Genomic DNA, 15,667 nt, shown 5'->3' on the forward strand with positions numbered 1-15,667 from the left:
CTCTGTTGCTTTTGAGAATCCCTGCAGCAAAATTATTTGTATGGATTGTCATCTAGGCCTAGCTTCCAAAGCCCATTATGCTTTAAGAGTTTGTAAATGTATCCTGTTTTAGCAGTTCAACAAGTGATCTGGGTAATTACTTGTATAGGTTGAGTTTCATATTCATTAAGTGAACTTTTAAAAAAGAATAAAGTTCAGTAGAAATGATTGTAAATAAATCCAAGCGATCATTTTATATCCCTTGCTACTGTAATGGTGATGTAGTAAGATGTTGTAGTACTTTGCTCCTGAATGAAAATGCAGAACCAGAAAGATATTTGTTCTGATGGGCTTTCCTAGCTGGATGAATGAGTATCTAGTGCTAACTTACTGCCTAAAGTCTGGTTTACAGAACCCTGTGCCATTGCTAATAAGGCTTTCACAAAACAGTTATACAGATAACAGCATGCATAACAATTGAAAGTGAACTTGATATGCTTACAAGTCTAACCAGAGGCGCTGCGTAGACCTAATGCAGAAGAGCGATCTCTACATCAACATAGGATGTTTTAATGCAAGCAAAAAGCACACACTCTTTTCCATGGCCCATTTTCGTTTTGTATTTTTATGCTGTGAACTGCCCTGTGATTTTTGGGTGAAGGGTGGTATACAAATTTTATTACCCAATACAATATTCCTGCAAGTGGTAATTATGTTTGGCCCATGGAACCATGAACTACAGTCATACTTTGGTTCTCAAATGTAATCCATTCCAGAAGTCCGTTCGACTTCTGAAACATCTGAAAACCAAGGTGCAGCTTCAGATTGGCTGCAGGAGCCTCCTGTGCTCAAGCAGAAGCCATGTTGGAAGTTTGGCTTCCGAAAAATGTTTGAAAACCATTAACACTAGCAGGCTTTCAGTGTTTGGGAGCCAAAATGTACGAGTACCAACACATTCAAGAACCAATGTACAACACTATTATTTTTTATTAATTGCTTTAAAAAATTTAGTTACTATATTGCTGGACTCTTCAGTCATAGCATATTGGCTTAGTGAACCTTGGGGGGGGTGGACTTCTAACCGAAGTTACAACTAAGTCATGACTCTAGGAGTGCATTTGAAAGCATGGAGGCATTCATTCTGCACATGGTTTGCTTTTACACTATTTTTCCTAGAATTAGACTCATCTGTGCAAGTTACAATCTTTCCATGTTTGGTTAACAGTACTATCTGTATAGAGCCGTGCACTAGTTTCTTCTAGCCAGACACTAAAATCTTAACATCTTAGGAATGGTGAAAGTAAAAATATTACATGGCAAGAGCCATTTAGACCAGCAGTCCCCAAGTACAGATGCAAGTCCAAGTCATTACACTGGCTTAGCTGTATTTTAATGAGGCAGAGGACATGCAATACCTTACCTTAGTGACACTTCTACAAAACTAACTTCTGAAACTTTCTGAAAGCCTTAAAGGTTACCACTGCACATTTTATATTCCCTGAAAGCACATTAGTGGCGCACTATATGGATGGAACTAACAAGGGTTCAGAAACATTAGTCTGGCAATAAGCTACCAATTCTATGACTGTTCCAAAATGCATACTCTAGACTGGTGATTTTACTTCCAGGTAAATGAGATTCGGATTCCACACTTACTCCCGAACAGATCTAGCTGAAAACCCCAATAAATCTTCCCACATAAACTCAAACCCTATATGCACTCCTGAAGTGTAGAAAGACACTCAAGGCACACACTCCCCACCAGTTTACTCATCAAATTCAACTGGGATTCCAACCCCTTTCCTACCCAACATTTCTATTCAAGTAAACTGAAACTAGTCTAGTCTAGTGAGCAAACACATTTCAATTCTTGGTCTCTAAATGAAGACCTAATCCATTCCTATTGTGAATGAGCAAGCACCACCAACTCCACCCCTTAGACCTCCTATCACAACCCGTTTCTATGTCAGGTAGCATGTTCCCAAGAGGGGGGTGGCAAGCTGCAGCAAAGATGGGAGAAAGCAGGGAGAAAAAGCTAGAAACGCCAGGCATCACAGCAGCTTGAAGACTATGATCTAGATAATCCTTCCTAGCAAATTACATTTAGCATCAGTTTACTAAACACTTAACATTTTAAACCTGTTCTCTTTCATAAGCTTAGTACAAGTACTCTAAAAAGTAGAATACAGTGATAAACCTTGAAAAATAACTACACACTCCTGCAGATGCACCTTTAGCTCACTTGGTGAAGTGGCGTATTCACTAGGAACTCCAAATATAATATATACTAAATATTATACCAAACAAACCCTGCCAAGTGTAGCTGTAAAAGTAGCTATCTAGCCATGACATATATAACCACCTATATTCTCTCTAGAAGACGCCCACTAATTTGCCATTTTACATCAAATAGTCATTAGCTCTGGCTATGAGCGGGTGGCACTGTCATCTAAACCAGAGCCTAGGGCTTGCCGATCAAGATTGGTGGTTCAAAGCCCCCCACAACGGGGTGAGCTCCCGTTGCTCGGTCCCTGCTCCTGCCCACCTAGCAGTTCAAAAGCACGTCAAAGTGCAAGCAGATAAATAGATACCGCTCCGGCGGGAAGGTAAACGGCGTTTCCATGCGCTGCTCTGGTTTGCCAGAAGCGGCTTAGTCATACTAGCCACATGACCCGGAAGTTGTACGCCGGCTCCCTCAACCAGTAAAGTGAGATGAGCGCCACAACCCCCAAGTTGTCCGCGACTGGACCTAGCGGTCAGGGGTCCCTTTACCTTTATGAGCTTCAATTGCCACCACCGCTGAGGGTTCTGTTAGCCTAAGCACCAACCCTGCAATATACAAATACTACTGGCTATTCTTTGCAAAACTAAAACATTTGTGTGCTGGTATATTGCCATCCATTTCATGAAATTCCTTCCAACAAGGGACTACCGGATTCCTGATTCCAGAAGTCTTGTCAAGTGTTTTAAGTTGCTTAAGCAACTGGTTTTCTTTATTATGTGAAAGCATGCATGTGGTGCATATACATCTCACTATAATTGTGTATCCTACCCCTCAAAGTCATTAAAGGGATTTTAGACCAATGTGGTGAGAATCCCAGAACAAGAGTAAAATGATTTTATTTTATTGCAAACAAACGGCTAAAGTTAATTTCTCCACCCACTTTCTTTAGATAAGTAAATCAGCAGGCTAAGGAGACACACCCATCTGAGAACTAACATGATTAAAAATTAGATATAAAATGGGTGAATCACAATTTCATTTACAAAATGGTGGAGTTACTACTACAAGCACACTAAATACACAGTATTTGTGGGGAAAAGGTTACAGACACACAGCTAACTTCATATAGATCCCATTAGACAACTGGATTTACAACAAGTTTGTTTAATAAGAAATGGGCAGAGCCAGCTTTTTTCAGAATCAAAATGCATAACAAATGGAAAAAGTTGATGGTGTGTACCTTCACAAGTTGAGCCTCCACAGACAAAAGCAACCAGGTTTTACATGCACTCCACCTTCACTATTTAATCTTTAGGTTTTGCTTTGCAACCCCACCCTCAACCCTTTGCCAAATCAAAAAACAAAAATACAACCTAGCTTATTGCCAAAAGACCATTCTTATTTCTCTTCCCCCTCTTCCATACCTAGAAACTGCATAGAGAGGATGGAGTGGAAGATGGAGTGTAATGAGCATTATTTACATAGTATTAGTATTCATGGGGCCACAACAAGCCTGGTTGCTAACTTTTCTGTTTTGATGACTCTCGACTGTTTCTTAGAATTTTTTTTTTGGGGGGGGGGGAGAAGAGAAAAGAAAATCTTTAATAAGAGGACACCAGATACAAAGCAACATTTTACTTTTGTTGTGGTAAAAAAAAAGTCACATTTTACAGATAAAATGCAGAACCCTGAAATACTGACACATTCTCTTATCGTGCACAATGCTGAGGTTCTCTTAAGATTCACTTTAAAACTGCAATTAAAAATGTACAAAAAAAAATCAAACCCACAAAGCTTCTAAAAAAGGAACCTGCAGGCACTTCCTCTTGTGGAATGTTTAAAAAGTTAGCCTACTAAAGAAAACAGTCGACTTCTTGTGAAGGTTTTGAAGAAATATGGATCAGTTCATTTTATTTGGGAATTCAATAGTATCCTTGGTGATAATGCTGACTCCATGGCTTCTGACCCCAGAACTGCTGCAAAAACAAAGATAAACACAGTTAACCATTGTCAAATATCAGCAAATTTTATTTCTACATTCCGTAGGTGTGTATGAAAAACACCTGAAGCTTGCAATTGGGAGTGAAGTGTGGACACTTCCTAATACTTTAATCCCACTCCTATGATTGTTTACACATACAGTGGTACCTCGGGTTACAAACTCTTCAGGTTACGTGTTTTCAGGCTGCGGACCGTGAGAAACCCGAAGTACCGGAAAGGGTTACACTTCCGGGTTTTGCCACTCACGCATGCGCAGAAGCGCCATATCGCATCACATGTTTGCACAGATGCTGTGCTGCAGGTTGTGGGCGTGCCTCCGTCACGGATTATGTCCGCAACCCGAGGTTCCGCTGTATGAAGTACAAATTACAAACAAACTACATCTTGTACTAACGTTACTCTTAAGCTATATATATGCTCATAAAGGTTTACTTGTTAAAACATACACTTAACGTTACTTCATATTTTGCTGCAGATTGAGAAAGTTTACTTACACCCTGCTGCCACTGGTTGTAGCCCTGAGATTGATTTTTGTAGCCACGATTGTTTCCCCTTCCTCTGAAGTTCTGTAACAAAAGTCCAGTAAATTGATTTGTAGTTACTTATTAAACATTTCAACATTCAATGGCGAAAAACACATCCAGGCGGCTATCTGCAGTAAACTTCAAAAATGTTTCAGTTAATAAACTTTCAGATAAAACGACTTCAGTTGCTGTTGATCAAATATTCCTAACTATCAAGGCAACATTCTGACAAGAGACATTCATTCCAAATTCTTGCTAGTCAGTATTTACCCATATGCCAGTAAAGTACTGCTCCTGAACACATGCAAGTTGGGGAATCAGGCTAAACCAGCAAATAAATGTGGTGCTGATTTTGCTATACAGTACGTATGAATTACATGGTCAGTGATCTTATGATCATCGTCTGGATGATACGCTACCTAGCAGAGGGGTGGGGTGCAGAGGCTTGTGAGATTGCTTGTGTATGTTTTTTACTAAAATCTTGAGGTTTAGAGTAATTTTAAACCCAGGAATTTCACACAGGTACAGGCTCAATCCTTTCAAACAAACAAATCATGGTAATGCCACTCAAATATTTTAAATGCTAGTGTTTATGGGGTGGGGTAATTCTGCTTCAACTACTATGAGCCAGAGATTTTTACAGATCAGAGTGGATCAACCAATAGATTCTAATCTACCTTCTGCCCATTCCGTTATCCAATCACACAGAGGAATATGCTTGATAAGAAAACAGGACTTCATACAAAAGCACAGCGGCACTGTTGCATAAATTATATATGGGATCTCTGCTAAAACCCTATGTTTCCAATACAGTGGTACCTCAAGGTTATGAACAGCCTAGCCAACGAGCAGCCTAGTTACGAACACTTCAAAACCGGAAATGAGTGTTCTTGTTTGCGTATTTTTTTTGGAGTGTGAACGTACTCCATTCGGGGTGCACTTCCGTTTTAAGTGCCACACTTCCGTTGTCCGGCAGCAGAGAAGGGGGTCATCACGGCATTTCCTGCAGCCACAAGGGAGGGAAGCTGCGCTCGCTAGCCATATGGTTGGCAGACTCGCAACTCTCCCCCATGACTGTGGAAATGGATGAAAGCCCCACATCCAAACAATGACTATTATCAGTGCACGTAATTTTTTTTAAAATTATAATCATCTACAATACTGTTTTTTTTAATAGTACAGTACATTGATTATTGCTTTCATTTTATGGATCAATGGTCTTGTTAAGATAGTAAAATTCATGTTAAATTGCTGATTTAGGGGTTTGTTTTCAGAAGCCTGGAAGTTTTTTAAAGTTTCAGCACTACAGGATTGCACGTGTTATATAACTTTGAAAAAACATTGTACATCATATACTTCAGGAACAGTATCGTTATTTATTAGGACCACACTTTTAAACATGCTTTCTATACTGGTTGCTAAGAGAGCACCAAGAGCACCAAAAGATTCAGCCAAAAATGCCATCTTCCTGACTACAGCAAATTACCTGGTTATAGTTCCCTCTGTTGGGCATTCCACCTCTGTTATAGTTTCCTCTGTTTGAGTAACCACCTCCTCCGCCACCGCCACCTCTGGCCGGAAAGACAGGACCACGGGGGTATGGGTAGCCTATTGCTCCACCACTGCCACCACCTCCTCCACCTCCACGTTGGGGCATGTTACCACCTCTCCTGTTGTATCCTCCACGATTTCCAGGGACTGTGGAAAATGTTAGAATATTGACCCAATAACATACTTTAATTTGACCCAGGGGGCTGGTGAAGAGAAGTACGAGACTATTTAGTAATAGACATTAATTTCAGCCTGTGCACAAGTTAGTTTTTTTCTAGTAAAGGAGCTTTGAACTTGGAAGACAAAATTCAAATTCCATGGGGCAAGGCATCTGAAAACTGCTATAGAGTCCAAACTGAGGTTGCTTTAAGAACAGTTATGGGAAAAGATAGTGACAGCCCTCTCCCAAACCACCGAAAACTTATTCAGCCCAAGCACTGGTGATTTCATGAGGTTCTGTCCATAAACATACACCTAGCTGCTTCTTTTAAAAAATTAAGCTTCAGGATGCTTAATTACATTGTTTTTTTCCTGCTAAATCAAAGCCATGCCTGGGCCCCTCCAGCTGTATTTTTTTCAGAAATGAAGACATTGTCTCCATCCACATTGATCTATTCTCAAAGCTCTGCTCTTCTTTGGGGCAAGCAACTAAGACCTCGGGTATAAAATTAAAATATTTAAGAGGCAGTTTTAGGAGCACAGGATACCTCCTCCTCTGAAGTTGCCACGCATGTTAAATCCACCACGTCCTCTCTGTCCACCTCTGTTAAACTGGTTTTTACCACTCTTTTTGTTACTTTTCTTTGAACCAGTGTTCTGTTTTTTCTCTGGAGGAAGGGCCTTCTTGCTTTCTTCTTTGTACTGTTCCAGAAGCTTCTGGGCTTCTTCTTTTTGCAACTCTACGTAGATTATTTCATCAAAACATTCTGACACCTCTGGCAGAGTAAAATTTCCTACAAGATAGAGAGTCCTGAATATTCAGTATTTATTTCTGAAGCCATTAGAAAAAGCCAAAGTTCCCCTCCTATATAAAAGGAATACAAGACAAGTAATCATCACTTCAAGCTAGGAGCAGGATTCCTGAAAACTTGACACATTCTCCCTAGTAAGTTGAATTGGGAACACACGTCTGCTATAACACGTTTAGCTTTGTTTTCTAGGGCACTTTATGCCAAGACAGCTTTGTGCATCTGCATGAAGCATATCATGACTTAAGTAGTATTAAGGGCTGCAGCAGAGGGAACACAATATAGTGTTGTCTTACAAAGTTACAGAAGTCTTCCAGTTTTTTTAAAGAGGCATAACTGTTTTAAGGCAAGAAATTTTGAATCTTTAGGTTTTTACATTATTCCTTTAAACAGATACTCAACATCCTAGAACACAGTATAGATTATGTTCCATGCCTTTCATTTTGAGCACTGCATGCTCTGGAAGATCTTTTCCCTCCACCTCTGCCTTCTTTTGTGTTCTTTGCTTGTAGTCTTCATCTTTTGGGCAAACAACAACTGCTTTGCGCTGGAAGCCTGCAAACAGGCACATTTTTCTCCTCTGCGCAGCTGCAGACACATTTGTCTGAAAAAAATGCAGTAACTTACTACACGTAGCTGTCATTGTTAGAGCTAAGTTAAATTAGTGTGCTTAGATTTCACCTCCACATGTATAAATGCAAAGAAGTTTACAAGTAGAAGGAAGTTATGTACATGTTAGGCCGTAGAGGCTAGGATAACCATTCTCCCCCTGATTTCATGTATATTACAAACCTAAGTACAACTGCTAATATTCTAACTTTATTGCCTCAATATATATATTGTATCTCCCACTGAAGTTTAGAATCTACACCCCCCCTTAAACAAATGGCAGCTTAACTGAATTTTGTAAAACAATGAACTTTTGCCCCCATACCTGATCCAGAATAAAGTTCCGTTTCTTACGCGCAGCAATCTCAATAAACTTGCCAAGACACTGTGGTGCTCTCTGCAACAGTGTGTTGAGTTTTCCAGTATCAGCCATTTGCCGCTTAAAACCTGCAACCTATGAAAACAGAAGTTGCCCAGCATTCACTGCCATTAATGTTCTTTTCAATGGGTATTTTTAATAGCAAGAAATTGTCTGTAATTGCTAATACCAGAAACATTTTAGGCAATGGTTTTGCAATACATTGACTTGTTCAAAATGCTCATGAGATCAATCCTAAGAATTAAACAGGCCAACCCAATTTATCCCATCATTCAGTGCCTTGCAATGTTTAATTCAGACACTTTACTATTAATATACCATGCAAATCTCAAAACAAATGTGTCACGTAACAGCCTACAGCTAAACGAAGTTGGACTTATTTTTATCTGGAGTTCCAATATTTCAAGCAGGATGTGTATACTTTTAGGGGAATAACAGCTTCTTCTAAGTTTCCAAATGAACAATCTAGAAAATACCCGCTCCATAGAAATAAAGCTTTTCAGTGGGCCATCAACTGCTAAAGCAGTACCCTTAAATGAGTTAAAAGACATCTAAGCTTTATTACAATAGATGCATGATGGCTACAAGTTTCCAAATGAGTTACCTTAAAGTTGCAATCCTAAAAATTAAGGTAGGGAGTAAGTCCCACTGAACATAGTGGGATGAACTACCCATAGAATTATGCTAAATTTGTGCAGGAGTTGGAACTTACCATCATTTTGTCCATAATAGTATTTGTTCCAAGGATATTGTACTTCCCAGGGTTCTCTGCTGCATGTTTGGTAACCCATGTAGTCTTCCCAGCACCAGGCAAGCCAATCATCATTACCACCTAATGAGTTTAGGCATAAAAAAATGAAAGCTCTTATTTTATACCCCAATTGCCCTACTGACAAGGCTTGTCATTTGTGGTACCCACATCAACTGCCTCAAGACAAATACTCAAGCTGGCATGCTTCAATGATTTCAAAATGGACCATTACTTACTTCACATTCTTTCTTGTGCTCTGGTCCCTTGGGTCCTCTAACTCTATCTTCCAAGGGAACATTCTGGATGAAGGTGTACCCCTCTGGTATGGGGAAGTACGGCTCATCCTTCTGGCCAAAGTTAAATTCAACAGCACAGTTATGGCAGAGAACATGGGGGAAAATGGGCTTTTCAGAAAGAACTTCCTTGCTGATTTTGAAAGCAACGCCAAGTTCCTGTCCATTCTTTGAGTAAGAAAGTTCCACTTCATCACCATCAAAATTCTGTTGTACAAAAAAAAGTGTTAGCATAAATGAACTTAGGCAGGTTCATTAATTAGAAATAAATCTAGTAAGGCTTGAGTGGATATTCAAAGGAAAATCTAAACACTTGAAAATTAAGCAAAGGTGCAATACCTAATTAAGGAAATGAAGTTGTGCATTTTGTTATAAAGCAGGTAACTGCACAGCAGCAAATAGAAAATGACGTTCCAAGTAAGGAAATACTTACAGCAAAACATCCGATCACATCATTTTCATCAAATTTCTCACCAAAGTCTTCAATCTCACAATTACATGTCTTTATTCCTTTCAAGGAGTATCCATAAGAAAACTCTTCCTCGCCTGATAAATTTGAACAGTTACAATTGAGGCTTTCAAGTTCTGAATTACTGTATTTGTAACCCAACATTCAACCTCAAGATTTTCTATAAAAGCTGTACCATACAGATAACCCCCACCCACTGCAGAATCCTAGCACTGTGGTACACTGCAAAGTGAGAATGGCTCATGTGAGAGCTCACAAAGTAACTTTAGTTTAGAGCACAGGTCTGGTGGGAAAGTCCCATTATTTTCTTTCCAATCCAAGGAAATTAGCTGCGTGGGAGTTCAGCTTCGCACCCAACTACTCACTTCTGGCAAGCACACAATGAATTAGCCCAGATTCCTACATGTGCTGGAGCCATTTCCTTCTGTACCAGGCTCCGCAGGCAGACAGAGACATGAAATAGGTACAAAGATGAAGAGTGCTGTTGCTAAAGGGATTTGATTCAAAGCACTATTCTTTACCCAAATATAGAGGATGTCAGGTATGCTGACACTTCCCTATATTCCTTTTGACGAAGTACTGAGAGGGAGCTTTCTGGAACAGATTCCATAGATCACAAGTAACTTGTAACTACCATTACTAACAAAAATAGTGGTTGTAGTTACTCTGTTTTCAAAATTAAGTTTTACCACGCATTTTCTGTCTACAGTGATTCATCATCTCCCTCTTTTAAGCACCCAGAAAAGTACTACACTTGTTCCTACAAAAAAGACGAATCACCGTGACAATCTACATTTTAAGGGAAAAGCTTACCAAGCAGCATCCCACTTGTGTTCAGTGACCAGCCAACTCTCACTTCATGTATGTCAATGTCTTTTGTATACAGGTGCTTGACAGGGATCTTTTCAGTTACCTATTTTTGTAATAAAAAAACTGCTATTAATTACAGTTATAATAAAAGCATAGCTTAGCTAGCCTTGTCAATCAGGCTCCAAAATTGCCAGTCTTTCATACACTTTTTAAAAAAAAAAAGTTTTCAGCTCCTCTTATGAGCAAATTGCAGGCTAGTAAAATACAGTGGTACCTCAGGTTAAGTACTTAATTTGTTCCGGAGGTCCATTCTTAACCTGAAACGGATCTTAACATGAAGCACCACTTTAGCTAATGGGCCTCCCGCTGCCACCATGCCGCCAGAGCAAGATTTCTGTTCTCATCCTGAAGCAAAGTTCTTAACCCAAGGTAATATTTCTGGGTTAGTGGAGTATGTAACCTGAAGCGTATGTAACCCAAGGTACCACTGTATATTGCAAGCCAGTAACAAGTGCTCTTTGCCTCCTCAACCAACTTGCTTCACCTTGTGCACAGAGCATAAAAGTGCAGCTTGCCATGTTTCTATGCTAAACACTATATAGTCTAGCAGCTGGGAATCTAGCATTACAACAGCAGGCTAATAATCAAGGAACAGCGTGGTCCTTTCCCATGTGACCATGTTGGACAAAAAGGAAACACATACCCAGCACAGACTGTTTCAAGAGGGATCAATCATTCCATCCCTCTAGTGGCGATTCACTCCCTTACTTGGGTGAACTGCCTAGATGCCGGTGGTGACCAGGTAAGCACATTATGTTGAATGATGGTAATAAGCATACTACGTGTAGGATCTGCTGCAAAATGCTATTATTATTGAAGAAACCATTCTGGTTTTTGTATGTAGGTTAATTGGATAATTGCTTGAGTGTGTTAAATAGCACTTTACTGCTAAATTTTCCAGGTATTCATAAAATACCTGTTATGGTCTTAGCTATTTTTATTCTGAGTTGCATAATACTCATACTTAAATGATTCTGAGTGTGCATGCCTGTGCAGCGAAGAAAACACCTTTCATGCTAATGAGGGGCAGTATTGACGGGTGGGGAATTGGCACACCCCAGAAAAATACCCCCAGCTCTTTTAAAGGCTGAACTTGCCCTCAAAATGCTGACTCTGTTAGGGAGCATATAGGTGGGAATAGACTGGGAGTATCTTGGAAATGGGCATGACTGCTCAGTTGAAATCAAGAATACGTATTTTCCATAATAAAATGTAGTTTCTCCTCTCCTCATTTAGCTTGACTTCAGCTGAAACTATAAGCATTCAGAAGCAATGTTGAACTTTCTTCAATACTGATCTGGCTTACCTTCATCTCAAAACAGACTTTTCCTTTAGAAACTCCATAGGATGCTCTCCCTCCAGCCCAAAGAAAGGCAAAACTTTCCATTGTCAATGAGGAAGCACTAAAACGATCTCTTGAAATTTTGAAGTGTAGATCACAGTTATCTGTCAATAAAAGAAAATCAAACAGTTGAAATCTGTTCAACTACAGTCAAACAAAAAAGTGGAGAACACTTGTAAGAATCAAGTTACATCAGTTTAGTTTAGTGCTATTCTTTGTCACAACAGGTAACTCTTGAATTAGTCAAAATTTAACTCAGTCCCCCTTTTACTTGAAGGTACTTAAGGGTTCTCAAGCAAAGTGATGAAGTTTGCTCAAGACCTAAGCTTATCGTCTTATTTCACTCTGGAATCAGGATTATCTATGTTTAACTTAGCTATGATGTGTTTTCACACATACCCTATGAAGTAATCATCATTTGTCTTGGGCTACTTTTGTGTGCAGATGCTTAAAATGTGCTCTTATCTGGTGCTCTGCCAAATCTAATTATGTTTTCTAGTATATAAAACCTAAGAACCATGGGATGGTATGCAACTAAGTTTTACCCAAAGTAAACCCACTGAAATTAATTGACCTGACTTCGTAATGTTCATTAATTTCAATGGGTCTAATCAGAGTAAAACTTATTTTGATACCACTTTCCATGAATAAGCTGTAGACTGGGAAAGGATTTCAAGATGACAATGTTCAGCAAAACACAAGTTGTCTTATAATACAAATGTCTCAACACCTCAAGAGATTATTGCTTTTTATAGAGCCATTGAGTCAGACACTATTCAAACAGAGATAAAAACATTGCTATAAATACTCTCAAGTGTTCTATCAAACAATACTTTCATATTATGTAAGTGAAATAGAAAGTGTAAGCCTCACTTCCAAGGGTGCAGAGGACTGCAGTTTAAGATGCAATTCTGGACATATCCAATACAGTACTAAGCTTGAACTGGACTCTGTAGAATTTACTTAAGTAAACATGCACATGATAAAGTTGTTTACTCTTACTATTTTTTATCTTATGCTGCAGCATATGAAAATTTGAAATTTTCTAAAACGTCAACAATCAGCAGCTTCACTGCCCAGTACTATCACTTTTCAAACCGAGGATTAGTATCGCATAGCCACTTTGTCTTCTGGAAATACCTCCATAATCCCTCTATAAACCTGTCTGTGCAACAGTTCACTACTTTTCCATGAGCAATGCAAATGTGCCAAAATAACTGTAGATTATCCCAGAATAACTTCTCAGAGCTTTTTAAAGTTTCATTGTTCTTAATAAAGTCACTTTGAATGTGCATGAAGCTCTAAAGTGAAAGCTTACAAAAGTACCTACAACCTCAAACAATGGCTTATCATCTTGTTAGAATACACATGCCCTTAAATTATCATTTGGTAACAATTTTCAAACATATTCCTTATCAGTTTCCATTATTTTACCAATAAAACTCAAGATTGACTTGGCACTCCAAATATACCCTGCCCCCAGTCCAGACGGGAGGCAGCAAGATTGCAGCTGCCAACCAACATCTGCAGACATACTAAGCAATACAAGGTGGAAAATTCCACCACTTTCCAAAAGTAGTGTTACACAATTAGCATATCTCATAGCTCCCTGTTTTTCAAATAATGGTTCCCCTTTGAAAGCATCAGTTTCTCCCTTTGTGCCTCACTTTTTGCACAGAACACTTTACACTTTTGTGTTCTCCTGATTAAATTCAAAGCTAATGCATTGAAAACTAAATTTTCAGAGAAGAGCAGGAATTGTACCTCAGGAACACAAATGGCTCCCCCCCCCAAAAAAATTTTAAGAATCAACACTGTCTTAGAAGTTTGTTTTAAACGACAAGCATGTTTTTATACTTACAAGTATCAAGACAAACCATTGTGTCATCAAAGTGTTCATCCTCCTCTTCAACAGGTGGCTGAGGAGACTTTGCCCTGGCCAACAAAAAAAGGTCAGTCACTTGAGTTCAACAAATCGAAATTATTAAAATCTTTCATGAAAAACTTTAACACGCGAAAGTGATTTACCTGCTGTATTTGTTTTCTTCAATATACTCAAAATACCCTCGCCCATGGTCTTCACGTGGCCGCTTAACTCCCCTTTTTTTCTCACCAGGTTTTTGCTCAGTTTTAGCTTCTTCGTTTTTTTGAAGAGGGAAATAAGATACGTTAGTAACGATAAAATCCAGCAGACTTTTTTTACTCTTATTAGGAAAACATCTACTCTCTCGGCGCATTTGTAACAACGCTTCCCGTAAATCTTGGAACTTCAAGTGCGCAGAAAACTAAAGGTCTGCCCCCCGCCTGACGTTTGCCGCTGTCGATTTGACCTTCCAGTTAGCAGGGAAAGTCTTCGCTCGGATCTACGATCGCGCTTAAGCGGCGGCTCTCAAAAGGCCCACCTCTTCCTCATCCTTCCCCTCCCCCCGCCACGGCCTGATTTCGGCAGGCGCGCGCGGCCTAGGCTTTGCGAAAGGGATTCCTCCGCCTCCATTGTACTCAGCGTTTGAACTCGAGCCCACAGCGCCCCACGGACGGATGTGACGCAGAACAGCACAAAACGTTCCCTCGCACGTTCCACAGCGCGCCCCAGCGGCTCCTGCGAGTCGCCCCTCCCCCCGCCTCGCGCGCCCCTTCCTCACCACGCTCGCGAAATGGCGCAAAGCTCTCCCCCCCCCGCAGAGACACGCGGCGGGCCTGGCCTGGAAATCCCCAAAGGCAGGCGCGCGGGGAGGGCCTTCCCCACTTCCACCGACAGCGGTGGGGGGAAAGGCGCGGTGGCCGTGGAGATGGGGGGGGGGAGAGGGAAAGAGAAAGATGGCGGCGGACCCTGACCTCGCTGCTGAGCTCCCAACCGCCGCCCATCCGGGTCCCACGCACTACTCACCCCCAGGACGAGCAGGCCCGCCGGGCTTCTGCTGCTGGGCGGGTGACAGCTGCTTCGCGCCGGGCTGGGCCGAGGAGGCCGGAGTCGAGGCCGAGGCCTCCGAGGCAGCAGCGCCTTTCCCGGCAGCCTCCTTGGCCGCGGCGCCGTGCTGCTGCTGCTGGGCGCCGTGGCCGTTGGCGTTGCCGCCGCTGCCGCTAGTGGTGGCTGCGGTAGCGGCGCCGGCGGCGGCCTCTTCCTCCTCGTCCTCCCCTTCCTGGAAGCCCTGGTCGTCGCCGTTCTCGTCGTCCTCCAGGTCTTCGGCCGCCTCCTCGTCTCCGGCCGTCACCCCTTCGCCGTTCTCCTCGCCCAGCTCCATGCTCTCCTCCTCCTCCTCTTCCCCGGGGCAGACGCCGAACTCGGCTTCCTCATCGTCGTCGCAGGCCGCGGCCTGGTCGGGGCCTCCTCCTCCTCCTCCCCGGGCCAGGTCCTCCTCCTGGGCTCCGCCGCTGCCCGGAGCGGCCTCGCCCATCTCCTCCGCGTTGCCGTTGCCGGGTTCTCCGCCGGCCAGGCCTCCCCCGCCGGCCTCCTCCTGGTCGAGCGCGGTCTGGAGCCGCTCCATGAGCTCGGCCTTGAGGCCCTTGTCGGAGAGGCGCCGCTTCTTCAGCTCCTCCTTCAGCTCCGACACCTTCAGCTTCTTCACGTTCACCGGGGAGCAGCTCATGGCGGCGGCTGCAAGGACTCGATGCGGTCTGGGCGGAGGTGGCTGGCTCGGGTGGCTGCGGCAGCTGCAGAAGAGAGGAGACCCGCCTGGCGCCAAATCCTTTCACCGAGGCTCGCGAGG

The 15,667-nt window shown here is 41.9% G+C and overlaps 1 protein-coding gene across 1 annotated transcript; it reads right to left on the bottom strand.

The window, feature by feature from the left end:
* Positions 1 to 3,351: 3,351 nt before the first annotated feature.
* HNRNPU (heterogeneous nuclear ribonucleoprotein U) lies at positions 3,352 to 15,646 on the bottom strand. Its single transcript, XM_081188073.1, has 14 exons — positions 14,847 to 15,646; positions 13,989 to 14,099; positions 13,822 to 13,895; positions 11,925 to 12,064; positions 10,562 to 10,661; positions 9,713 to 9,825; positions 9,223 to 9,486; positions 8,948 to 9,067; positions 8,182 to 8,310; positions 7,683 to 7,851; positions 6,987 to 7,232; positions 6,215 to 6,426; positions 4,699 to 4,770; positions 3,352 to 4,179 (listed from the first exon to the last, which is right to left on the bottom strand). Exons 1-14 carry the CDS (start codon positions 15,545 to 15,547, stop codon positions 4,126 to 4,128), a joined length of 2,505 nt encoding a protein of 834 aa, XP_081044199.1. The 5' UTR covers positions 15,548 to 15,646; the 3' UTR covers positions 3,352 to 4,125.
* Between the last annotated feature and the right edge of the window lie 21 nt (positions 15,647 to 15,667).

This window comes from Podarcis bocagei (genome assembly GCF_964188305.1).
Source record: "Podarcis bocagei genome assembly, chromosome: 3".
In the NCBI taxonomy this organism is placed as follows: domain Eukaryota; kingdom Metazoa; phylum Chordata; class Lepidosauria; order Squamata; family Lacertidae; genus Podarcis; species Podarcis bocagei.